We start from the raw sequence: 26,566 nt of genomic DNA, 5'->3' as shown, positions 1-26,566 counted from the left end.
CAACACAATCTTGTTGTCTGGTCATATGATTTCTTACAGTAGTAAAACCCTTTAATCCTAGATTCAAAGGTTTATATCCAGTTTACAGTGATAACTACTGTCTAGTTATGTCTGTAAAAACAAAAAGTACACACACACACACACACACACACACACACACACACACACACACACACACACACACACACACACACACACACACACACACACACACACACACACACACACACACACACACACACACACACACACACACACACACACACACACACAAATATTATTGTAAAAAAGCCTAAAGGTGTGATCCAGCCACTCTCCAACAGAAAATTAAACTGAAATCTACATGCACATGACAAACGTTGTGTTGCCTCTGTAAAACAGCCATTTCATAAACAGCAGATGATTCCTGACCCTGGGGCACTGTGGAGGAGGAGCTGTCCTCCTAAAATATGCTTCCTGCATCACACACTCTGTGTGTGTGTGTGTGCTTGCGAGTACATATTTGAGTCTTTAATTCTGTATGTAGGGTGTGTGTGTGTGTGTGTGTGTGTGTGTGTGTGTGTGTGTGTGTGTGTGTGTGTGTGTGTGTGTGTGTGTGTGTGTGTGTGTGTGTGTGTGTGTGTGTGTGTGTGTGTGTGTGTGTGTGTGTGTGTGTGTGTGCGTGCGTGCGTGCGTGCGTGCGTGCGTGCGTGCGTGAATGTGTGTCTATTTACACTATCTACTACTATATGTGTATGAGAGTAGATGCATCTATTGTGTGTATCTGTATGTGATATTCACTGTGCAATTCTTCTTTCTTTCCACCAGTTTATATGATACATGTGCCTTGGTGTCCAATTCCATCAGCAGCCTGTTGTAACAGAAGAGTAACAAAACATGTATTATTCTATCATCGTATTATTTATGTCTAATATAATACATGTTCCTTTCTTTGCAAAAAGGAAACGACACAGAACATCTATAAATGGTTGAATCCTTACAGATTAGACCTCACAAAACCTTCAGTATTGTCCCAACACAGAACCTCTTGGGTGGATTGAATGTGTCTGTCTGTCTGTGTGCGTGCGTGTTCGTGCGTGTGAAACAGTCCCTCTGTGGGAGCAGGTGTTTGAGTGGATGATCGGCTGTAGTCTGATTGTCTAACTAATGAGGAAAATGAGGTTTCCCAATGTTCTGACAAACAAAAGTAACAGAGAAAAAAATCATTCAACCTTTCTGATGATCAGACACATGGTGAAGGGACCTGGCCCACTTCAACGAGCCAAAGAGAGCTGCCCATATGTTTACATAACTCACACCTGATGTTATTACATGTAGGGAAAGTAATAGTCCAGTCAAAACATACTTTCAATCTGAAGAAAAGATACTAACTGAAGGGAATTCAATTACGACGGAATTGTCAGCAATTTAGCCTGCTTCCTTACTCTATGTGTGTCAGCCACATTATATTTAATAAACCAAGCTGAATAACCCAAGAGTCAATTGACGCACCGGTGAGTAACATCACAATCTGCTTTTTTTTTTTGCATTGGTTGCGTCTCAATCCACTGCGTCCGCCTATGTCGTACTTCTGCATTGCGGTGAACGGTAGCAGAGCCGGAGCGGTGTTTCTCACCGGTACTGGTTTAAAAGAATGAATGGAAGTATGACAATTGTGTCACGCCTTGGTCTTAGTATTTTGTGTTTTCTTTATATATTTGGTCAGGCCAGGGTGTGACATGGGTTATTGTGGTGTGTTTTTTGTCTTGGGGTTTTGTGGAGCGTCTGAGGCGGTTCTCAATCAGAGTCAGGTGATTCTCGTTGTCTCTGATTGGGAACCATATTTAGGCAGCCATATTCTGTGAGTGTTTTCGTGGGTGATTGTTCCTTTTTAAATTTTTTATTTTATTTCACCTTTATTTAACCAGGTAGGCTAGTTGAGAACAAGTTCTCATTTGCAACTGCGACCTGGCCAAGATAAAGCATTGCAGTGTGAACAGACAACACAGAGTTACACATGGAGTAAACAATTAACAAGTCAATAACACAGTAGAAAAAAAGGGGAGTCTATATACAATGTGTGCAAAAGGCATGAGGAGGTAGGCAAATAATTACAATATTGCAGATTAACACTGGAGTGATAAATGATCAGATGATCATGTACAGGTAGAGATATTGGTGTGCAAAAGAGCAGAAAAGTAAATAAATAAAAACTGTGGGGATGAGGTAGGTGAAAATGGGTGGGCTATTTACCAATAGATTATGTACAGCTGCAGCGATTGGTTAGCTGCTCAGATAGCTGATGTTTGAAGTTGGTGAGGGAGATAAAAGTCTCCAACTTCAGCGATTTTTGCAATTCGTTCCAGTCACAGGCAGCAGAGTACTGTAACGAAAGGCGGCCGAATGAGGTGTTGGCTTTAGGGATGATCAGTGAGATACACCTGCTGGAGCGCGTGCTACGGATGGGTGTTGCCATCTTGACCAGTGAACTGAGATAAGGTGGAGCTTTACCTAGCATGGCCTTGTAGATGACCTGGAGCCAGTGGGTCTGGCGACGAATATGTAGCGAGGGCCAGCTGACTAGAGCATACAAGTCGCAGTGGTGGGTAGTGTAAGGTGCTTTAGTGACAAAACGGATGGCACTGTGATAAACTGCATCCAGTTTGCTGAGTAGAGTGTTGGAAGCGATTTTGTAGATGACATCGCCGAAGTCGAGGATCGGTAGGATAGTCAGTTTTACTAGGGTAAGCTTGGCAGCGTGAGTGAAGGAGGCTTTGTTGCGGAATAGAAAGCCGACTCTTGATTTGATTTTCGATTGGAGATGCTTGATATGGGTCTGGAAGGAGAGTTTGCAGTCTAGCCAGACACCTAGGTACTTATAGGTGTCCACATATTCAAGGTCGGAACCATCCAGTGTGGTGATGCTGAGGGCATCTAGCTTAGATTGTAGGACTGCCGGGGTGTTAAGCATTCCTGTCTCTGTGTAGTTGTTCACCAGACAGGCTGTATAGGTTTTCACGTTCCGTTTGTTGTTTTGTATTTATATAGTTATTTCATGTAATGTCGATTCTACATTAAAGAACATGAGTAACCACCACGCTGCATTTTGGTCCGCTTCTCCTTCAACAGACGAACGCCGTTACAAATTGTTTTGTGACTACCCCAAATAAAATGTTAAATATGAGTAAAAAACAAACTACAAATATTTCCTGACCTTTCTTATATTTCCGAGATATAGGACAAACACATCAAAAGTTTGTTCGTTATGATACAGATTTGTTCTATTATGTATGTGTTATTCAATGCGTTTCTCTGGGCTATAGTATTAAAGGCCAAATTCAATATTTTATCAAATCATTTTTTTTATATATATTTTTAATACCTAAAGGTGTCCTAAAATTCTAAATTAAATACCTAAATGATCCATAGTATGACCATCTTAAAACAATTCCATATGTCAGCTTAGAACCCCCTCCTCCCCCCAACAGTTTACATGCTGACGATCAGGACACGCAAGTTGAAATATCAAAACTAACTCTGAACCAACTATATTAATTTGGGGACAGGTTGAAATGCATTAAACATTTATGGCAATTTAGCTAGCTAGCTTGCTGTTGCTCGTTAATTTGTCCTGGAATATAAACATTGGGTTGTTATTTTACCTGAAATGCACAAGGTTCACTACTCAGACAATTAATCCACAGATAAAAGTGTAAACTGATTTTGTTTCTAGTAATCTCTCCTCCTTCAGGATTCTTCTTCTTTGGACTTTATATAGTGGTTGGCAACCAACTTTAAGGTGCATTACCACTACCAACTGGACTGGAGTGTAGACCTCAGTTCATCTTTCAATCACCCACGTGGGTATATGCTCCTAAAAACCAGTGATGAGATGGGAGAGGCGGGACTTGCAGCGGATCAAGCGTCACAAATAGAAACAAGTTATTTTTTAACACCTGGCTACGCAGACGCTCGTTGACGCACGCGAGCAGTGTGGGTGAAATGACTGAATAACATGTACTGTATGTGTACATTTATTTTGCAAAGCACGCGATGCGAGCGGAGTGGTCAGCATGTTAGATTTTTAAGAATTTTTAAGTCAGATTCACTGTCAAGGAAATTGTGAAATTACCTGAAGGCTTGAAAGCAGTCAGTTGAACCACCTGGGAAAGTAAAACAGACATGTTGATGTCTGGGAGATGGAGCAGCATTCTCAAATACACAATGAACCATTTAGGAGTGATCATAGGCCTAATAGGTGGATATGGGCTCTTTAGATGCATAATACCAAACATACCTGGTTTCCTGATGCTGGTTTCAAGGAGAAGCTCACAAAACTACTTTCTTTTCCATAACTCTCTGAAAGACAAAAGGGCAAAATCCCACCAGTTATTCTCCTGGTATTAATGGAATTCATGTCAGGTGGTGTAGAACACCTGAGTGTAATATCCAGACTGCATGACTCAACTAACCGCCTTGCACCACAACCCACCACTACCCAATACTAATCCACCACAACCCACCACTACCCAATCCTAATCCACCACAACCCACAACCCACCACTACCCAATCCTAACCCACCACAACCCACCACTACCCAATCCTAACCAACCACAACCCACCACTACCCAATTCTAATCCACCACAACCCACCACAACCCAATCCTAATCCACCACAACCCACCACAACCCAATCCTAATCCACCACAACCCACCACTACCCAATTCTAATCCACCACAACCCACCACAACCCAATCCTAATCCACCACAACCCACCACTACCCAATCCTAACCAACCACAACCCACCACTACCCAATCCTAACCTAACCCACCACTACCCAATCCTAACCCACCACGACCCAATCCTAACCCAACCCACCACTACCCAATCCTAACCCAAACCACTACTACCCAATTCTAACCCAACCCAGCCCAATACTACCCAATTCTAACCCACCCCAACCTGCCACTACCCAATCATTAACCCAACCCAACCCACCACTACCCAATCCTAACCCAACCCACCATTACCCAATCCCAACCCAACCCACCACTACCCAATCCCAACCCAATCCAATCCAACCCACCACTACCCAAACCCATCTAACCTGACCCAACCCACCACAGCCCATGCCTCACTCCAGCCCCAGGCCCACCCACCCTATTCTGCCTCTCCTACCGTTCTTGATGACCAGTGAGGTAGAGATGGTGCTGCCGGGGCCTGAGGTCTCGCTGGTCTCTGGGCTGGAGGGACGGGGCAGACTGTGTGTCCACGACTGGGCCGGACCCCTCTGGGATGGCAGGAAGCTGATTGGCTGGGAACAGTTCTACAACCAATAAAAATGCGTGGAACTGTTTAGATGAAGCTGTCTGATTGAGGATTCAAAGCATGTGCATTCTGAATTAGCACAGTGTTTTTCTCCAGTTGGAACATGAAAATGTTCGTAAGGATGTCGCTGCATGCTTTTTGGCTCACCGTGAAAGACAAGGCTTTCCTCTTCTCTTTGATCCTCTTAATGGCATTCCTCACCTTTAAGAAAAGCAGACAATACCATCAATAGCTTGTACACCCACTGACGTATTTGGCAGCGTCAAGTGGTTGTCGTGCCACAGATGGACAACTACATTCGGAGAGAAAGAAGCCTCGCTGAAAGAGTTCTTTGAAAACCTACCTCACTATTGTAAACCGCATACACCAAGAATATGTACAGGCCCTGCAGAAAGGGAAGGACAGACAATAATATATTACCCATGGCTGTAGACTACCTACAATATGTGCTTTATCCTGGCTTTAGTGAGTTAGACAACTTGTTGATGAGGCTGTGTAGATAGAAGTTCCTGATTGTACGATGATGACGAACTTCTTCCTGCTCGGTGAGAACAGTGGGTTGTTTCTATAAGTATATTTTCCGCTCTGAGGAAGACTGTGGTTTATCTCCTCTCCCCTCTCTTCTGGAAGAAACCTCAGTAAATCTAAATTAACTAGCATCTCTTTGAGGGGTACTCCGGGGCCAGCGTCCAGCTCATTCACATTAATTAACAACCGTGCTTGAAGTTCCTGAGAGAAAGAGAAAGAGAAAGAGAGAAAGCCAGGAACACAGAGAGAGAGATATACAGAGAGAGAGAGATAGTGAAAGAGAGAGAGGCAGAGAGAGAGAGAGAGAGAGGAATAGAGGGGAAGTCCAGAGTACCTCCAGCTGATTTACAGGGCTTATCAGGGGTATGATGGGAAGGGAGGTGGAGGTAAATCTGGTGATGGGTCAGCCTAGAGAACCCCGGAGCCCTGCCATGACCTGTCCTTCAAAGGCCCACTCTGAGCCACCCTCTCCCCCACACAAACGCATACGCGCACTCACTCACTCACACACGCACGCCACACCACACCCACCACTCCACTGGACCTGCTGCAGCCCAACTCTGCTTATCTACAGCAAGCCCACCTCCCTCCTCTCTGTGTCTCTCTCACTCTCAGTTTCTCTTGAAACAATTACATACAATGATCTTTCTATGGGTGCTTTGCTCACCTGAAAGGCATTGAGAGCAATGAAGACATACGCCACCACCATGGAGAGGTGCACCAGGACTCCACACAGCCAGGTCAGGCCCAGCACCGGCAGTAGAATAAGGACTGGTCGTGTCACAGCCCTACAGAAGTCATACTGTCAGTATAGTGAAAACACCCACACTCACGCACCAACCCATATGAACACACACACACACTGATGTACGCAAACGTGCACGCTTATATTAAATGAAAATCCTGCATAACTGCACACAATTAAATGGTTTGGAAAACCACAGCTATACTTGATTTGACTGGATTCAATTTAAATTCAGTATAAGTTAATGTCACATTAATATTATGTACACTGTGTGTATAAAACATTAGGAACAACTGCTCTTTCCATGACACAGACTGACCAGGTGAATCCAGGTGAAAACTATGATCCCTTATTGATGTCACTTGTTCAGTCCACTTCAATCAGTGTAGATGAAGGGGAGGAGACTGGTTAAAGAAGGATTTTGAAGCCTCGCGACAGTTGAGTCATGGATTGTGTCTGTGTGCCATTCAGAGGGTGAAACGGCAAGTCAAAAGTTTTAAGTGCCTTTGAACGGGGTCTGGTAGTAGGTGCCAATCGCACCGGTTTGAGTGTGTCAAGAACTGCAATTCTGCTGGGGTTTTCACACTCAACAGTTTCCCGTGTGTATCAAGAATGGTCCACAACCCAAAGGACATCCTGGCAACTTGGCACAGCTGTGGGAAGCATTGGAGTCAACATGGGCCAGCATCCTTTTAGAACTCGTCCGACACCTTGTAGAGTCCGTGCCCCGACGAATTGAGGCTGTTCCGAGGGCAAAAGGGATAGCATCTCAATTTGAGGAGGGTGTTCCTAATGTTTTGTCCACTCACTGTATATGTTCTGATTTGGAAGTTAGGACTTTACATGTTTTTTTCCCTTCTATAAATTCCTCTCAAGGAGTGTAAGAGCCATTTTGTCCTGCTTAAAGGACAGGTAAAACATGTATTTTGGAAGTAAAGGGCATGTTAAAGTGTCCAGATAAATGTTTTGGGTATTTTATTTAAAAAAAATGTTGGCTGATTTTCAAGCCTTTGATCATGTTTTCTCTGTGCCCCTGCAACTGCAGAACGAGCATGAGAAAGTCTACTGCTGGTGTCTGGAAAACGTCATGAAAACGATGCGTGCACTTAAATGGGGCAAAAGGCTGTGTGTTGTTGGGATTTCGCATGGCCACATAGCTAGCAACAATGACAAGAATCTTCCATGTGGAGAATCGTAGGTGGCTCATTTCAGGTAGATTTATCTTGTTCTTGACACCATGTAATGTTTTGAGGTGTTTTGACTGATGTCATGTCTATGCTAATATGGCTCAAATTCACTAGCTAGCTAACCAACAACTGTAACAATGTATTTGAGAGAAGTGCTCATTGTGCAAATATTTGTATGTTTTGTCAGAGACAAAATATAGTTTACATGTTGTCAACAAACTAATAGTTATCAAACAACCAACCCGTCTATAACATACCATTTATATCCAAAATACAGATTTGGTTTAAAAAAAAAGTGAACCTGTCCTTTAATATCAAAAGAAATGCAACAAAAAGCATAATACACAGAGGACCTTCGATGGCATTGGAGCACAAACATTACCATCATGTATTCATCCTCACATAGCCAGAAAAGTTCACAGGGCACTGCAGCCGTGCTCTTCGTTCTTTACAATCATCCCTTTAATCTGTTATATGCTTATACGTGAAATAACGTTAATGTTGCCTTGTGAGGTTGTTTGTTCAAAATGCTGGTGCCGTCGTCTTGCTGCACAGGGGCCGGGAGATTGAGTTCACACTGAACTATGTCCACAAGGTCAAAGTGAGCAGTTCCTCTTCTTTTCTTTTTCAATTGAGTCCTCCTTCTAATGTTGTGACATCATCACATTCTTACAGGGAACAGATCGACTGCGGAGGGGGCAGAGATGACTTGCTTACTCCTTCACTCTCTTTACAAGCAAATGAACAGGCGATGAATGAAACAGAAAATAGAATTTCATAAATCTATTATGAAATACGCTCTTGGCGTTCATAGATCAGCAGGGTGTACAATACACATGTATTTATCTTGTCTCCGCAGGTAGCCAGGACTGAACCCTAGGCCCGGGTCCCTGTTTAGAGTCCACATTAAGCAGACAATGAGCTCAGTGAAAAGCTCTCTCTCTCTCTCTTTCTCTCTCTCTCTTGGACCAGGTGGTTGGCTGATAAGACCCATACAACTCCCACTACTTCAAACTCAAACTACCTCATTCTCACACAGTCACCGTCTCTCTGCTCAGTTTGTCTGTGTGGATCAGTCACTTGTGGATTTGAAAACCTCCTACTCCATTGCGCTTCAAAGGAAACTTATTCTGACTCATCCCTCACTGGAGTTGTCTCATTGTATCTCACACATATAAAGCATACCGTGAAAAGCCACCAAGGGTTGGATGTTGGGGTCGAGTCAGGCTCGAAATACAATTTTTGTGTCCTACGTTTTCATGACACGTGTGTTTGTGAGTGAGAGAGCAGGAGAGTCAGGGAAAGAGAGGACAAGTGAGTGGATGAAAGAGATGATAAGATAGAGTGGATGAGTGTCAATGAGAGAGTGGATGAGAGATAGAGAACAGAGAGAGAGAGAGGGGAAGAGATACACTACAAGTATGTGGACACTCCTTCAAATTAGTGGATAGGCTATTTCCACCACACCCATTGCTGAAAGGTGCATAGAATATAGCACACAGCCATGCAATCTCCATAGACAAACATTGGCAGTAGAATGCTACCTTTCCAACAAGTCAGTTAGTCAAATATCTGCCCTGCTAGACAACTGTAAGTGCTGTTATTGTGAAGTGGAAATGTCTAGGAGCAACAACGGCTCAGCCGCAAAGTGGTAGGCCACACAAGCTCACAGAACAGGACCGCCGAGTGCTAAAGTGTGTAGGGTGTAAAAATTGTCTCTCCTCGGTTGCAACACTCACTACTGAGTTCCAAACTGCCTTTGGAAGCAAAGTCAGCACAAGAACTGTTCATCGGGAGCTTCATGAAATGGTTTCCATGGCTGAGCAGCCGCCATGCGTAATGGCTGAGCAGCCTAAGATCACCATGCGTAATGCCAAGCGTCGGCTGGAGTGGTGTAAAGCTTGCCCCCATTGGACTCTGAAGCAGTGTTCTCTGGAGTGATGAATCACTCTTCACCATCTGGCAGTCCGACAGACAAAACTGTGTTTGGTGGATGCCAGGAGAACGCTACCTGCCCCAATGCATAGTGCCAACTGTAAAGTTTGTTGGAGGAGGAATAATGGTCTGGGGCTGTTTTTATGTTTCCAGCTAGGACCTTTAGTCCTAGTGAAAGGAAATCTTAACTCTACAGCACATTCTAGACAATTCTGTGCTTCCAACTTTGTGGTAACAGTTTGGGGAAGGCCCTTTCCTGTTTCAGCATGACAATGCCCCCGTGCACAAAGCGAGGTCCATACAGAAATGGTTTGTCGAGATCGGTGTGGATGAACTTGACTGGCATGCACAGAGCCCTGACCTCAACCCCATCGAACACCTTTGGGATGAATTGGAACGCCAACTGCGAGCCAGGCCTAATTGCCCAACAACAGTGCCTGACCTCACCAATGCTCTTGTGGCTGAATGGAAGCAAGTGTCCACAGCAATGTCTAATGGAAAGCCTTCCCAGAAAAGTGGAGGCTGTTACAGCAGCAAAGCCAACTCCATATTAATGCCCATGATTAGGTATCCACATACTTTTGGCCATGTAGTGTAGTGTATAGTATATACATATATATAGTTGAAGTCGGAAGTTTACATACACTTAGGTTGGAGTCATTAAAACTCGCATTTTAACCACTCCACAAAGTTATTTTTAACAAACAAAACTTTTGCAAGTCGGTTAGGACATCTACTTTGTGCATGACACAAATAACTTTTCCAACAATTGTTTACAGACAGATAATTTCACTTATCATTCACTGTATCACAATTCCAGTGGGTCAGAAGTTTACATACACTAAGTTGACTGTGCCTTTAAACAGCTTGGAAAATTCCAGAAGATGATGTCATGGCTTTAGAAGCTTCTGATAGGCTAATTGACATAATTTTAGTCAATTGGAGGTGTACCTGTGCATGTATTTCAAGGCCTACCTTCAAACTCAGTGCCTCTTTGCTTGTGGTTCTTCTGTAGCTCAGTTGGTAGAGCATGGCGCTTGTAACGCCAGGGTAGTGGGTTCGATCCCCGGGACCACCCATACGTAGAATGTATGCACACATGACTGTAAGTCGCTTTGGATAAAAGCGTCTGCTAAATGGCATATATTATATTATTAGATCATGGAAAAAAACAAATAAATCAGCCAAGACCTCAGAAAAAAACTGTAGACCCCCACAAGTCTGGTTCATCCTAGGGAGCAATTTTCAAATGCCTGAAGATGCCATGTTCATCTGTACAAACAATAGAACACAAGTATAAACACCATAGGACCGAGCAGCCGTCATACCACTCAGGAAGGAGAAGTGCTCTGTCTCCTAGAGATGAACATACTTTGGTGCGAAAAGTGAAAATCAATCCCAGAACAACAGCAAAGGACCTTGTGAAGATGGAGGTAACAGGTACAAAAGTATCTATATCCACAGTAAAACTTGTCCTATATCGACCTAACCTGAAAGGCCGCTCCTCAAGGAAGAAGCCACTGCTCCAAAACCGCCATAAAAAAGTCAGACTACGGTTTGCAACTGCACATGGGGACAAAGATCGTACTTTTGGAGAAATGTCCTCTGGTCTGATGAAACAAAAATATAACTGTTTGGCCATAATGACCATCATTATGTTTGGAGGAAAAAGGGGGAGGCTTGCAAGCCGAAGAACACCATCCCAACCGTGAAGCACGGGGATGGCAGCATCATGTTGTTGGGGTGCTTTGCTGCAGGAGGGACTGGTGCACTTCCCAAACTAGATGGCATCATGAGGATGGAAAATTATGCGGATATATTGAAGCAACATATCAAGACATCAGTAAGGAAGTTAAAGCTTGGTGGCAAATGGATCTTCCAAATAGACAATGACCCCAAGCATACTTCCAAACTTGTGGCAAAATGGCTTAAGGAAAACAAAGTCAAGCTATTGGAAGGGCCATCACAAAGCCCTGACCTCAAACCTACAGAACATTTGTGGGCAAAACAGAAAAAGCGTGTGCGTGGGAGGAGGCCTTACAAACCTGACTCAGTTACACCAGCTCTGTCAGGAGGAATGGGCCAAAATTCACCCAACTTAATGTGAGAAGCTTGTGGAAGGCTACCTGAAACGTTTGACCCAAGATAAACAATTTAAAGGCAATGCTACCAAATACTAATTGAGTGTATGTAAACTTCTGACCCACTGGGAATGTGATGAAATAAATAAAAGCTGAAATAAATAATTCTCTCTACTATTATTGTGACATTTCACATTCTTAAAATGAAGTGGTGATCCTAACTGACCTACGATATGGAATTCTTAAGGATTAAATATCAGGAATAGTAAAAAACTGAGTTGAAATGTATTTGGCCAAGGTGTATGTCAAATTCCGACTTCAACTGTATATATATATATGTATATTGAGAGAGAGAGAGAGAGAGAGAGAGAGAGAGAGAGAGAGAGAGAGAGAGAGAGAGAGAGAGAGAGAGAGAGAGAGAGAGAGAGAGAGAGAGAGAGAGAGAGAGAGAGAGAGAGAAAGAGAGAGAAAGAGAATGGGCTATAGCGTGGGGACTCACCAGGTCAGGTCAAAGGTGTGGAGTTTAGATGCTGAACTGGGAGTGTGCTTCTTTACGCGACGACGAGCGCTGGACACCGTCACCATGACAACACGGCACAGCACCACTGCATTGACCTAGGAGTACCCAAAGTCTCAGAACAACCGATGGACATGCCATATTGTTGCCGTGTGACACATGTATGACACATTAGTAAACATCACATGCAAGCACACACACACACACACACACACACACACACACACACACACACACACACACACACACACACACACACACACACACACACACACACACACACACACACACACACACACACACACACACACACACACACACACACACACACACACACACACACACACACACACACACACACACACACACACACACACACACACACACACACACACACACACACACAGAAACGCACACACAGGCACGCACACAGTAAATAAGTGGAGTGAAGCTACATACGGCCAAGATTAAAAGAACAGGTCCCACAAAAGCCCAAATCATATCAGTCTCGACATTGAGCCAACAGTGACTGTCTGCTTTGTACTTGTCCAGGGATATCGTCAAGGTTACACCAACAATCACAACAGGCAGACCTGCAAAAATAACACAATATGTCTTGCTTTTAATTCAACAGGTCTCTTATATTCATACAACACATGCATGTCTTTAGTGAAGAGAGTTTACATTGCTGTTGTACAGGGCCAGGGACTACAGAAGACACCAACTGTTCATTCCCCAGCCCTTCTATTTAGTCTGAACAGGTGAACACCTCAGACAGCTGGCTGGTATATCTGGGCATCTTAGAAAACATCATCATGAGTGTGTTAAGCTTTTTGAATGCACACACTCTTCAATGGGGTCAGTAGGAACACAACCTTTGGTTTAGATGAGTGGTGTTCCAGACAGCACCGTGTTCTTACCAAACAATACTTCTATGTACTATAGCATATAGGCCAAGGTCTTATGTGAGTGGATGAGTCCTGTGTGGAACTTTTGGGAACATTGTATAGTATCATTTAAACATGAATATCTTAGCGGAGTGAGGTGTGATTCTGCATGGTGTTTTACCCCAGCCAATGCCGTAGTACATCTTCATCCGGCGGTCTTCGCTGATGTTGACAGACACCACCTTACTCCACAGCAGCAGCCCCTCCACCAGCATCCAGGAGAAGGAGGCCATGAAGAAGAGGTGCAGCAGGGCCGTCACCAGCAGACATGCCCCCTAGTGGACAGGAGGGACATGGCATTGACAGGGTTCCCATCGCCATAGATATCTGTCCACCACTTACTCTTCCATGGTGGCACGGGCTCAAAAACAATAGAAAGTAATGCACATATAGTACTATAATCCAGAAAAGAGAATGGATTCCTATCATACATTCAACGACAGAAGCAGCTAAAAGCCTACAGACTCCTGGATCACTGACACAACTGACCCTGTGCCCTCTTCTAGTCCATAGTACCCATGACCATATACAGAGAGTGAGATGTTTAAAGACAGACACAGCCATGTAAAGAGTCCCACCTCGTTAGCAGAGGCCCAGTCACTGCACATCAGCAGCAGCTCAGCTATCCCCAGAGCCACGATCAGGTTCTTGTGGACAGTGGTGCGGTCAGACTTAGGAACTCTGCCCCCACACCACACCAGGAGAGACAGTGGAGAGGGACACAGAGAGATGATCAAGGTCAGACCAACATACAGACAAACCGACCGTGAGTCAGTCGTTATACAGTCATAGGAAACACAGCAGCAGTTTGTCTGCTCAGCATAGTAAAGAGAAGTGATGTACGGGACAGAGTGAATCATTCAAACAGACAGATGTATTGTAGCCTCCACAAGCTAGTAGATTCTTCGCTGGAGCAGGGCACCACTCACCCCACAGCAAAGAAGAGGATGAAGGTGAAGAGTAAGCCACACAGGGACACTCCGCAGCCGATGAACGTCATGACCTGGAGGGCTCTCTCACTCTCTGGACTCCTCTGACACACAGACACACATGGGTAGGTATTTATCAGAGATTAGAAACTGGGTGGTTCGAGCCCTGAATACTGATTGGCTGACAGCCGTGGTATACCACGGGTATGATGACACATTTTTTTTTTACTGCTCTGATTACGCTGGTAAACAGCAATGGTAGAAGAAGTGCTGCGTTGTGCGTAACAACAGCCCTTAGCCGTGGTAAATTGGCCATATACCACACCCCCTCGGGCCTTATTGCTTAACTATAAAACAGGTTGTTTGGATCCTGGATGCTGATTGGCTGATATGCGGGTGTTGTGGGACAACAACTCCCGAAAAATACCATGACCTGTTAAAGTCATATCTCCAATGTCCACAACACAGGCAGGAAATTCATAAACTATTTTTCCATGCTACTATTTGGTTTGAAACAGTCGGGGGGTTGTATAAACCTACATGGCTGCCTCCACGACCTGTTCAACAATGTATTATTTTACAAATGCAATCTCTCCCGTGCCAGGAAAGAAGAGGAATGCACTGGCTGTCACCAACCAGCGCCAGGACCATGGACAGTTCTTCCACTCATGTACCATCAACGGAAATGTCACTATTAACATCCCCAACTATCTTGGTTAGCTCAGCTAGTGGCCTATTGGATATTTATTAAATCATTCTTTATTGAAGTTCTTCCCTCTCATCATTATTGAATCTCTGCTAGCTAGCTACATACCAATAATTTGTTTAGCATAGCAACATTGAATGAATAGAATGATTAGAATTAACGACTGGGTCAAAACATAAGACAATGACTAACGACCAGCCCATTTGTGTAGCAACTTCACAATGCAAAAACAAATTTACTCTTTAAAATAATGTTTTTAATTTAATTTATTTTTTTACCCCCTTTTCTCCCCAATTTCATGATATCCAATTGCGGCCGCCTCATGGGTCTCCCAGTCGCGGCCAGCTGCGACACAGCCCGGGATCGAACCCGGGTCTGTAGTGATGCCTCTAGCACTGCCTTAGACCACGGTGCCACTCGAGAGGCCTTTATTTAAAACATTTAATTAATAACCATTTTATAACAGCGATAATGCCCTCGAACCCGGGAATTATCGCGTGACAACTCCCTCCAAGACCTGTATTCAACTTATTGGCATGTAGAACGGTTTCCAAATCGTTTATCAAAATATGAATTAAATATTTTCATTAATAACATTATTTTGAAGAGTAAATTATATTTTGCATTGTAAAGTTTCTTCTCATGTTTTGACTCACTCAGAACAGCGCGTGTCGGGAGTTGTCACATGATAATTCTCGGGTACCCAGGCATGACTACTGAACTATAAAGACTATAAGTGTCTGTTGACTGTTCTCTATTGTACTATTTCACAATGTGGAATGTGAGGAATTGTGGAGGGTAGAATGGACCTTTACCTGGACTTCATAGACTTGCAGCAGCAGGGCAAAGTTGGTGGTGTGGTTGCAGAAGCAGACAGTGGAGTCGTAGTGTTTAGAGATGACCTCACAGCCTTTAGTAGACCACCACCCACCTGCCTCTGGCCTAGAGGGGCACAACAGTTTCATAACAATGTATGGTAACCATTCGATTCCCGGGACCACCCATACGTAGAATGTATGCACACATGACTGTAAGTCGCTTTGGATAAAAGCGTCTGCTAAATGGCATATATTATTATTATTATTATATTATTACAATAATAAATCTGATTTCTATAGATATAAGCAGGTTACTGTTTTTTGTCATGAATGTTGTTCTGGAGGCAGCTCTGCAGAGTGGTCACTAGCAGCCACAGCCACAGCCACACAGTCATACAATTTTAACCCTAACCTTAACCACACTGCTAACCCTAATCTTAAATTAAATCCAAAAAGCACATTTATACAATAAAGTCAATTTTCTCTTTGCAGCTGGCCCTCTAGAGGAAATCGCTCAGTTCTGCCTCCAGGACAAGACTCATCCCAATAAACATCAACCTGCTGGACATAATGAGAATTTGCTGTCATTATACTCACATCAGATCAAAGTCCCAGAATGCACAGACTGGGTCATACACGGTCCCTGCAGAATTCTAAAGCAATTGATGGAAAAGGACAATTTCACACTTCACACGGTAAAGGACAGGCTTATGAAGGAGAACAAGGGGGATATTCAGTATCATATTCTCTGTGGAGGAGGCAGAGGTATATAGTGCATAGAGGAATATAGTCCATGTGAGTGTGAGACACTGAGGTCTTTACTTGAGATCTGTGTTGGAGCTGGAAGCGCACAGCCATGCTGACAGGCTGTCCGTCCCCCAGGACTGTAGTAGAGATGACAGAGGAGCCCAGGATGGTGCCCAGGTACCTGACACACAAAGCGCAGCACAGGCCATATGGTGGCAGATACACATAAGACTGGATATCAACACTGGATCATGCTCGGTAGGCACTAATGGAAAAGAAAAGTCTTCATGGAAAATGAAAATGCATGTTCTTAAGGGACCGATTAAAATCTACAGTCATTCATGAACAAAACTACTCGCCCTGTTTCAAATGATTTCTCCTGACTTCGTGCCTACTGAATGTGACCTTGGTCTGAAAGAAGTTCTCATCTTCCATACCTCTGGATGCCATCGGTGACGATGGGAATCATGGTGATGTTCTCCTCCGCGTTGAAAAGAGGCCGCAGGGAACTGTACCACGTGTTGACCACAGTCACCTTCTGGAAGCCTGCTCATACAACATCAACATCAACATCAATATCTCCACTAACCAAACTATGCGTCTCTCTCTTCTAAGAACACTAGACAGCTTAGCAATGCAGCAGTAAGTGGAAACACAGATCAACGTTATGTCTCACAATAGCCAGTTAATATAGATTGTAATGAGTAGTTGACTAAAGTCAAGGCCTCGGGAGTGCAAATGGATGAATACATACTGTCTGTATTAGTACATATCCCACTGGGCATGAACTGGCTGAATCGAAGTTGTTTCAACGTCATTTGTCAATTTATTGTGACGTGGAATCTTCGTAGAAAATAAATTACATTTAAAAAAAGTAATCATCGTAAACTGTTGTTTTGAGGGTGAAATTTCAACCACAGGATTATGTCATCATGGTAACCAAATTTCAGCATAGACAAATCTTGTATAAAATATGCTGAATATGTACCTTTCAATCAGTGTCAGATCTTCAACATTATATTTGCTATCAAAAAAATAAAATAATTGTCTGGGCAGCACCTCCTACTGGAAAATGGATCTATCTACCGATCCAGTGTTTAAACCAGGCCAAGCCCTGCTTAGCTTTGATATTACCAATGTGACTATTACCAATGTGCTATCGTGAGAATGAATGTTGAGAGATATCCACTTAAAAACTAAATAGATTCATTGTTGCTGTGGAAATCATTCTAAAGGGTAGTTTTAACAGAGCAACTGAAATGTAAACATACTTAATCACTCATATATCATTAACAATGCTATTTAGGCCTATATAGAATTTTCTATTTTATTTATTTAACTAGGCAAGTTAGTTAAGAACAAATTGTTATTTACAATGATGGCCTAGGAACAATGGGTTAACTGCCTTATTCTGGGGCAGAACAACAGATTTTTACCTTATCAGCTCAGTGATTCGATCTAGCAGCCTTTCGGTTACTGGCCCAACACTCTAACCACTAGGATACCTGGGGTGCCAAATTCATTAACAGCTATTGTTTAAATTCAACACAGAATTCAACTTATACACTAGGACAAGAGTTTCAGGTTCTGTTTGATTTCAAACATGTGCATTGCTCGTGTTTCTTGACCCAAGAAAGTCTCTTCTTATTATTGGTGTCCTTTAGTAGTGTTTTCTTTACAGCAATTCGACCGTGAAGGCCTGACTCATGTAGTCTCCTCTGAACAGTTGATGTTGAGATGTGTCTGTTACTTGAACTGTGAAGCATTTATTTGGGCTGCAATTTCTGAGGCTGGTAACTTTAATGAACGTCTGCAGCAGAGGTAACTCTGGGTCTTCCTTTCCTGTGTCGGTCCTCATGAGAGTCAGTTTCATACAAGCGCTTTATGGTTTTTTCAACTGCACTTTCCGGATTAACTGACCTTCATGTCTTAAAGTAATGATGGACTGTCGTTTCTCTGTGCTTATTTGAGCTGTTCTTGCCATAATATGGACCAAATAGGGCTATCTTCTGTATACCACCCCTACCTTGTCACAACACAAGTGATTGACTCAAATGCATTAAGAAGGAAATAAATTCCACAAATGAACTTTTAACCAGGCACACCTTTTAATTGAAATGCATTCCAGGTGACTACCTCATGAAGCTGGTTGAGAGAATGCCAAGAGTGTGCAAAGCTGTGATCAAGGCAAAGGGTGTATACTTTGAAGGATCTCAAATATAACATACATTTTGATTTGTTTAACACTTTCTAGGTTACTACATGATTCCATATGTGTTGTTTCATTGATGTATTCAATATTATTCTACAATGTAGAAAATAGTACAAATAAAGAAAAACCCTTGAATGAGTAGGTGTGTCCACACTTTTGACTGATACTTGATCTTCTGCTTGGATAGCTCCATCTGTGTCACTGACTTGGTCTGACTTTAATTCCACTTTGTAAACAAATGAATAATTGCTTGGTTGTCTCCATCAAACCTTATTCAAAGTGCATTTAATGTTTGATATGATTTAGTTCTTTAACGATTTTTGGTTGAGATGGAGTCGAATATTCAACATACCCATTATTAATTTGTAGACGAACTGGAATTCAAGCCAGTGACACAGATGGAACTATCCAAGCAGAATATAAATATCCTTCAAGATGTTGATATTTGGTTGCGTTGACAACCAAACACAATTCAAAATCACTTTTGATATAAAATAAATTGCCTATTAACTTCCTGACAACCAGTTTTTACATTGACAAAAAGGATCCGAACTTTAAGAGGTTAAATGTTGATATTAGGTTAGGTTGTCGAACCAAACACAATTCAATATTATTTTTGTAATACAGTAAATAGCCTATATTACAAACTAAAATAACATTCAACATTAAAATGAGTAACACCTCCATGGCCACATGTTGAAGTTATTGTAACTATAAATGTCTTCTTATGTCATCATATAAAGTGTGGGTGTTCAAGATAACATGGATAGGTTGTCGCAGGATTGTGGAGATCTTCACAATTGCTGCAATAATCTGTGCAGAATCTCGAAAGGCATTGATCACTTGCACCATGTACTTTTAACGTCATCTCAAATGCAATCTCGGCCATTTAGTTGTGCTATTCGATAAAGCACAGTGATAACACATGAATCTGTTATATAAATAAACAAAATATCGGACATTGTATTCCCATTTGAACTTTGCTGTGATTTTACATGGTTGAAAGTGCAGTGGGTGACAAGAAACCCAATAACCTGACGTTGTTTTTCCATTGCAATTTGGTTGTGCTTTTAGATGGTTGAAAGCATGGTGACAACACACTGGAAATTGAACAAACTTTACATTTTAGTTTTGAGTGGGTGAATGTAGGTTGTAATCTCATTGATCAACATCTCAACCAAAAATGACCCAGTTATCCCCATTGAAATGACATGGTGTGCCCAGTGGGATGTGCTGATAAAACACTGCTTGATAAATGTGTGGTATTTCAAATAGAATCCTTCGTCACTAGGTGTTTACTGTTGGAATGCGGAATGCATGGTTGAGACTGTAAAGCACTAGGCCATGGCTGAAGGAGTGCAGATGAGATACGGACACTCTCAGGGTTGTCTCTCACCGTTGTCATGGAGATTCTGCATGTTCTGCGTGGGGACTGAGATACAGTCTATGTTGGTGACGCTCTCTGGACCACAGAACTTAGGCCCGCTCGATCCCTCTCCCAGACTCTGCTGCTGAACCTCCAGTTCTGAATCACATAAAGACATATTCTCAGTGGAATGAACAGAATACTTTTGTAAGAGGAATGGTTGTAGTAACAACAGCACATCCTAGAAAAAAGTGCTAATGAGTAAACATGGAAAGGACAGAAAGGCCTGGACACTAAATGTTCCTATTTGCTATCAACCATCTGGGACCTGATGAAGAGCCACTGTGGATAGGAATGTTGTCATTAAAGGTGTGGTGTATGGTCAATATACCATGGCCGTGGAATACTCGCTACATACCACACCTCCTCGGGCCTTATTGCTTAATTCTATGGTCGGTCCGCTCTTTCAGCCTTTCAGCAGCTCACACTAACATACTAGAGAATGCACTGTACTCTCCTAAGTGACTCACTGATGTTGGACCTGTGGATAAGTAGATGGTCCGTTTCCGTCATCAGCTGAGTGCTCAGACTGGTCACCATGCGGTCAATGCTCTTGACCACAGCCATCGGTCCACTCACCACCTGGGGCACAGGGTGGGGAAAAGGGAATGGGGTTTAATCATGGCGATACACTAGTCATTGGTAGGGCCAGGAGTTTGACCTGACCACGTGACCTAACCAGAATATAAAGCCCATAACTAGGACCCAGAGTTTGGTCAGGTGGTCAGGAGACTCCTGGCTGTGGTTATTGGATAGAGCAGAGACTGTGGGTGAAGCATTGCTATGTGGATGTTTCAGTCCTCTAGCTGCTCTAATACATTCAGCCTGGCTGTGCTGTACTGCTGTGACCTTGGAGGGTAGAAAGGCCTGGGGGAGGGGAGGTGGGTGAAATGGGGGAGGCAAAATCTCGGCAACAATATGAATGCTTCTCAAATGCCTAGCACTAGGATACATAGACTTGCAATACTTGCGGTTTATATGAAGTACAATGTTAGACATGTCTGAGTAATTGTTTTGGATGTGATATGTTAACCATAATAGCACAACACACTTCACTGTGCTCCTTTAAAGAACATTCAACAAAGACAATAATGGATATTATCTTCAAAATGTTCACACACATTTAAACATGACCAGAGATCATAATAGTCTGTTAAAAAGTGCTGCTTACAATATACAAATTAGACCTGTTTATTGTCATGACAGATGTTGATGCAATCCAGAGCAGATTAAATTGAGTGTATCTGCGATGAAGTTTGATCAAGATTCAACCCTATGTGCTCTGTACAAATACACTTATCTAGCCAAGCTTAAGCATTCATTTGATAGTTTCTCATTCACAGTATCCACTTGATCTTACTGCCCTCTAGTGGAGATATGCTCAAATAATACTGCCATACTCCGTATGATGTCATGTTTTACGTTTTGTGTGGACCTCAGGAAGAGTAGCTGCTGCTTTTGCAACAGCGAATGGGGATCCTAATAAAATAGCAAAATACCAAACACTCCAGTAGTCATGTTTATATTCCCAACACCTTGGCGGCACTACCGCCACCGTATCCCAGACGATGTTTTAGTCTGCCTCTCTGGTACCTGATGTAAGAAGGGCTTTATAAATACATTTGAATAGTTGATTGGTACCTGTTTGATGGCCTGCCACTTGGGGGCGTTGTCCTGGCTGATGAGTCTATCAGCCACAGTGATAAAGGTGTGGCTGAGTTCCCCGGCGCTGATGGTGGCAAGGCTGTCGTTGCCTTCCGCGGCCGTGTCTGTGGGCACGTCTGCAGCCCGCGCTAGCAGCTGGACCAGGGACAGCATGTCCCCTGGCTGCAGCCCCTCCCTGGTGTCCTCCAGGGCCTGGCTGGACATGTTGAGCAGACTGGACGCCTGACCCCAGCTCATCTGGATCCCTGGCTGCCCCCCCACCACACCCAACACGCCCTAATACACACACACAGATAGATGCACGCGGGGACGCACGCATCCACACATACACAGCAGAGGTTGGAGAGGAAATCCCAAACAGGGTTCAACAATATTGAACTCACTGACAGAACAACGTTTATTGCTGTGTCAAGTTGAGTAGGTTAGAGATACATCGTAAATGTCCTAATCCAGACAGGCAACCAATGATTTGTAGTAATCAGTCTTTACCTGCGTTCCATTGGAGATCTGCATGAGGTGGTGCATGAAGGGACTAGGATGGGAGCGCTGAGACTCACTCAACTCCTTCATCTTAACATAGCTCTCTGTAAGAAACAGTCGTGTCAAAGACAGTCCCTGGTTCCTCTCTGATGTTTGGTGACGGTAGTTACTAGCATTGTACAAAGTCACAAATATTAATGTTCAGTCAGTTTCCCTCATGTGATGCAAAATGAATTTCACTAGTCTGTTCAGAAATAGACAACTTATGGGTGTACAGTAAAGAGCCATGTTCGTTACAGTATGTAAGTAATGGTCTGGTCGTAGGTCGTGGCAGTCTAGGTAGTGGTTGACTCACCCCTGCTGGTCCTGCAGATGAAGGGTAGTGTGGTGGAGCAGTCTGCAGAGTCATACAGGGGGAGCTGTTGGCTAGACCAGCCCTCCAGAGTCCTGCAGCCCTGTATCTCCCTCTGCTTGTGGACCGCTGCTCACACACACACACACACACACACACACACACACACACACACACACACACACACACACACACACACACACACACACACACACACACACACACACACACACACACACACACACACACACACACACACACACACACACACACACACACACACACACACACACACACACACACACACACACACACACACACACACACACACACACACACACACACACACACACACACACACACACACACACACACATTTTGTGATTTGTGACACCTCTGCTTAATCAGTAGTCCTCTACGTTTTTGGTTTAATTCAGCATGCTGTAGCCTAACATAACTTTGTTGAAATCGATAGCAATTTACAAGTGCAATACTATTATACTTTCATATTCAACATATTCAACAACCTTTGAAAACGTAGACAATTCCTTCCAATTGATTTCACCGTGTTTTTACTGAGAATGTATGCTGGCAAAAAGCCCCTCCATTGTGAGTCAATTCCCTTGTTACACACATCAATGAAATCCATTATTTTTCATGACGGTTAAACATTTGATTGGTTTTCACTATTGAGTAGAGCTCCATTCTCTTCGTAAAGCGGACCTCATACTTGCGCGAATTCCCCTCCCTCTGCCCTCCACATGGCCGTTAGCCAGTGAACCACGCTAAAACAGTTTCCTCTCCCCCATGTATGTCTCTCAGACAGACATCCTGGATGTGTTAAGGCAGACAGCCACTGGGTTAACTGGCCTCTTTCGAGGTAAATCACCCAGAAGGATTCAAACAACCAACTGATGGGAGACTGGGAACAACCACCACTGCCTCAGTATTGGATGAGTAATAGAAACAGATTGGTCTGGAAGAAGGGCTGTAGGTTTGCCATAGAAAGTCCTATAGAGGACGTACCATAAGATCATTGAAAGGCTATGTGAAAGAATCAAAAGACCAACATTCTGATCAAAACCTGCAGGAGGCAACCCAAATAACGTGAGCTGAATTTTATGTGTGAGCACATCCTTCATAAATGGGAAGTACCTCGATAGGAGCAAGAGACCACAAAGGGGCAGGTGAAACAATATGGCTGATGGTAAGTTATGGCGAAGATTCAACTAAGTTGACAATATACCAACCTGGAATCAAAAGATCAACCAATAGAAAAGAGCTGATCAGATTATAGCTAGATTTTATGTAGGGGTATCTCAATGCTGTGTGACTGTAGGTGGAGTCTCACCTGGGCAGAACAGCATGGCTGGCACCTCTCTGACCACTGGGTGACGGGTCATATTATCTATACTCCAGGTAAAGATTGCGTCCTGGGTCAAAGATGAGCAGCCATTCAGGGCATGGAACTGCCTCTGCTCCAAGGCTGTGTCCCAGACATTCAGATCTGTGATATTCCCCACAAAGGGCTCGGTGAAATTCCCTCCAAACGAGTCCTGATCCTGCCCCAGGATAAGTATGCCATCTCCATGTATGTCCCTGGGGGTGTCAGACCCGGAGCCCATGTCCCCCCTCTCCCCATCTACATAGATGGCCCAGTGGCCGTCAGTCTTGCGCCAGGTGACACAGAGGTGGTGCCAGGCGCCATCGTTGGGGAAGGATGCCTTGTAGGGGCGGTGCTGCCCATGAACAATGAGCGCCAGCAGGATGCGTCCTGCCCCGTCCAACTGCCCGCGCAGCTGGAACTCGTTGGTGAAGACGGCCGCGGCGTAGGAGTACATGGTGGACACCTGGTACCACTGGGGGTCCCACTGCACGCGGACACACACGCTCACAGCTGGCATGGCCGGGAATGTCATGTTGACACGGCCGTAGCCCTCCTGGGAGTCCCTGGGGAAGTTCAGGGCTTGGAACAACACATCTGAACAGGTAGAGACAGGAGGGGATCACTTTCAACGCTAACCCTAACCATAAGCCTAACCCACAACACCCAAGTACAGATCATCATGCAATATGGCATCAGGACATAAAGATGTAAGATCTTAATTTGAGCCAGTTTTCTACAGCAGGAAAACAATCCTGCAGCAATTGGAAATGTGAATTATTATGTGGATTATAATTAATGGACATTTTTGTAGGGTTTGATACATTTTCCCATTAGGGCAAATCAAGTCTGAAATTTCAAAGTGGACATGACAAACTTTAGTAGCCTTTTTAAATTTTAAATACACTACAAGTTTGTGTTTCCTGCTGTGAAGGACAATTATCAGCAACAAAAGAGTGATCAAATTATGATCCTATATCTGTAGGTGTTTAAGTTGCTAAACTTACACTGTTTGGCAAGGGCCAGAGACCTGCTGATTGGCCTGTTGGGGTCTCTGACCCACATGGGTCCTTGCAGGCCTGCCTGCCTGATGAGCTCCAGGGTTCCCTCCTCGTCTTCAGGCTGGCCCAGGGTGGTGAGGGAGCTGAACTGGCCCCTGCAGAAGCTCCCTGCCTGGGAGAGGGCCAGGGACACATTGACCAGCCGGAACACCCAGTCTGATGTTTGATGGACCAGGCGCATACTGCTGCCCTCTGTCAATATGACACCAGGAGCACACAACCACAAATAGGCATGGATCAGTCCACATGTGGATATTATACTTTACAGGAACACTTCTGTCATCTCTTTGAGCAAATCTCTATGGAAACAACATGGAATAGCCTTGGCATACAAAAGAGTTTCAAGCATTGTGCATCAGATTGTGATTGGCAGTCCCAGAACTCACCATCTGAGCCACTCTCTCCTCTGTCTAGCCCTGGCTGAGTTGGCTCACATTCACACAGCACCTACCATGGAGGAAACATTTACTTTGCTTTATTCTGTTGGCTATGGCATAGACATGTAATATCCTTGATGTGTACTTATCCTATAATCTCAAAATATAATCAAACAGAATAATCAGTCAAATGAATAGCTGTGTTAAGCCTTTGAAACGTATCAGGTCTACCAACAAAAGCATGAATTTCTCAAAAAGAACACTGAACATGGTGAACTTGTTTCTCTCTCCAGTTGATTTCCTAGTTTACATAAGAAAGGAATAGACATTACCACTATGTAACAGAGCAGAACCAGAGTCAGCAGGGTTCCAGTCATCTCTACGTTCCACAGCTGGAAGAAAACACAATGCTTAACTGGCCTCTGCCTTTCAGGGAACATTTAGGTTTACTTCAATGGATCATACTGTCGTCTCTTTTCATATCAAAGAAATTCAGCTCTGTTCAACAATAAAATGTCTAGCAAAGCGCAAACACATACCGTGTGGTTAAACAATATTTGAAAGATGATAAATACTATACTATATTTTTGGTATATTTCTAAGAGAACTATGTCAAATAAAATAGCTGTATGCTACTCCTTATCTAACACATATGAACGGTACCTCAGACCCAGACTGCAACATGTGATGAGTAACTGGGCTTAATGTAGACTCAGGCTGCTCCCGCTCCAGGTCTTACTGCTCAGTGTTACTCCAAGGCTGCTGTAACTCTCCTTAAGTCCTGATGACCACTACTCCCATGTACTGTGTGTCCTCTGACATATGTTCAGTCCATTCATCCAGTGTCCAGCTCCAGTCTCCAGCATGTGCTGGCTAACTGGCCTCTGTAGAGAAGCCACTGCCATACATGGTGAGGAGCGTCTGTCTGTTGCTGCCAGCCAGGAGGGGCAAAATCACAGCCTTTCTGTCCAACAGTCCACCTCTGCCTCCAGCCAGCCTTCTCCCCCCTCTCCCTCCACCTTCCTCAGCACCCATGAATCAGAAGCACACTTTGTCATGCAAATAGGGCCATAAAAAAAGATCTCTACTAACGCAAGCAGTGTCAAGCGTTTGGCACAGAGAGTTCATCAAGACCAGCAGGGTGGCAGACATTTCAGC

At 43.7% G+C, this 26,566-nt stretch overlaps 1 protein-coding gene across 1 annotated transcript; it reads right to left on the bottom strand.

The window, feature by feature from the left end:
* Positions 1-656: 656 nt before the first annotated feature.
* LOC124036151 (adhesion G-protein coupled receptor D2-like) lies at positions 657-26,311 on the bottom strand. The gene is made up of 26 exons (XM_046350346.1): positions 26,072-26,311; positions 25,741-25,800; positions 25,418-25,478; positions 24,978-25,223; positions 23,938-24,567; positions 22,590-22,715; positions 22,244-22,338; positions 21,731-22,030; positions 20,560-20,671; positions 20,060-20,188; positions 16,889-16,997; positions 16,527-16,632; positions 16,302-16,357; positions 15,702-15,828; positions 14,181-14,284; positions 13,830-13,932; positions 13,373-13,526; positions 12,764-12,897; positions 12,287-12,402; positions 6,507-6,627; positions 5,655-5,696; positions 5,459-5,512; positions 5,162-5,309; positions 4,277-4,338; positions 4,112-4,142; positions 657-850 (listed from the first exon to the last, which is right to left on the bottom strand). The coding sequence occupies exons 1-26, from the start codon at positions 26,090-26,092 to the stop codon at positions 843-845; spliced, it is 3,255 nt and encodes a 1,084-aa protein (XP_046206302.1). The 5' UTR covers positions 26,093-26,311; the 3' UTR covers positions 657-842.
* Between the last annotated feature and the right edge of the window lie 255 nt (positions 26,312-26,566).

Source organism: Oncorhynchus gorbuscha, linkage group LG05 (genome assembly GCF_021184085.1).
Source record: "Oncorhynchus gorbuscha isolate QuinsamMale2020 ecotype Even-year linkage group LG05, OgorEven_v1.0, whole genome shotgun sequence".
NCBI classification, from domain to species: Eukaryota; Metazoa; Chordata; class Actinopteri; order Salmoniformes; family Salmonidae; genus Oncorhynchus; species Oncorhynchus gorbuscha.
The sequence above is the reverse complement of the archived record's forward strand: the minus strand, read 5'-3'. Positions and strand labels throughout refer to the sequence as shown.

Coding starts and splice junctions, on each gene's coding strand:
- LOC124036151 (XM_046350346.1), bottom strand. CDS start 26,092: ATGTTGCAGTCTGGGTCTGAG. Junction 20,189..20,559: donor TATCCACAGGTCCAACATCA/GTGAGTCACTTA, acceptor TATGTGATTCAG/AACTGGAGGTTCAGCAGCAG. Junction 6,628..12,286: donor CACACCTTTGACCTGACCTG/GTGAGTCCCCAC, acceptor TGACTTCTGTAG/GGCTGTGACACGACCAGTCC.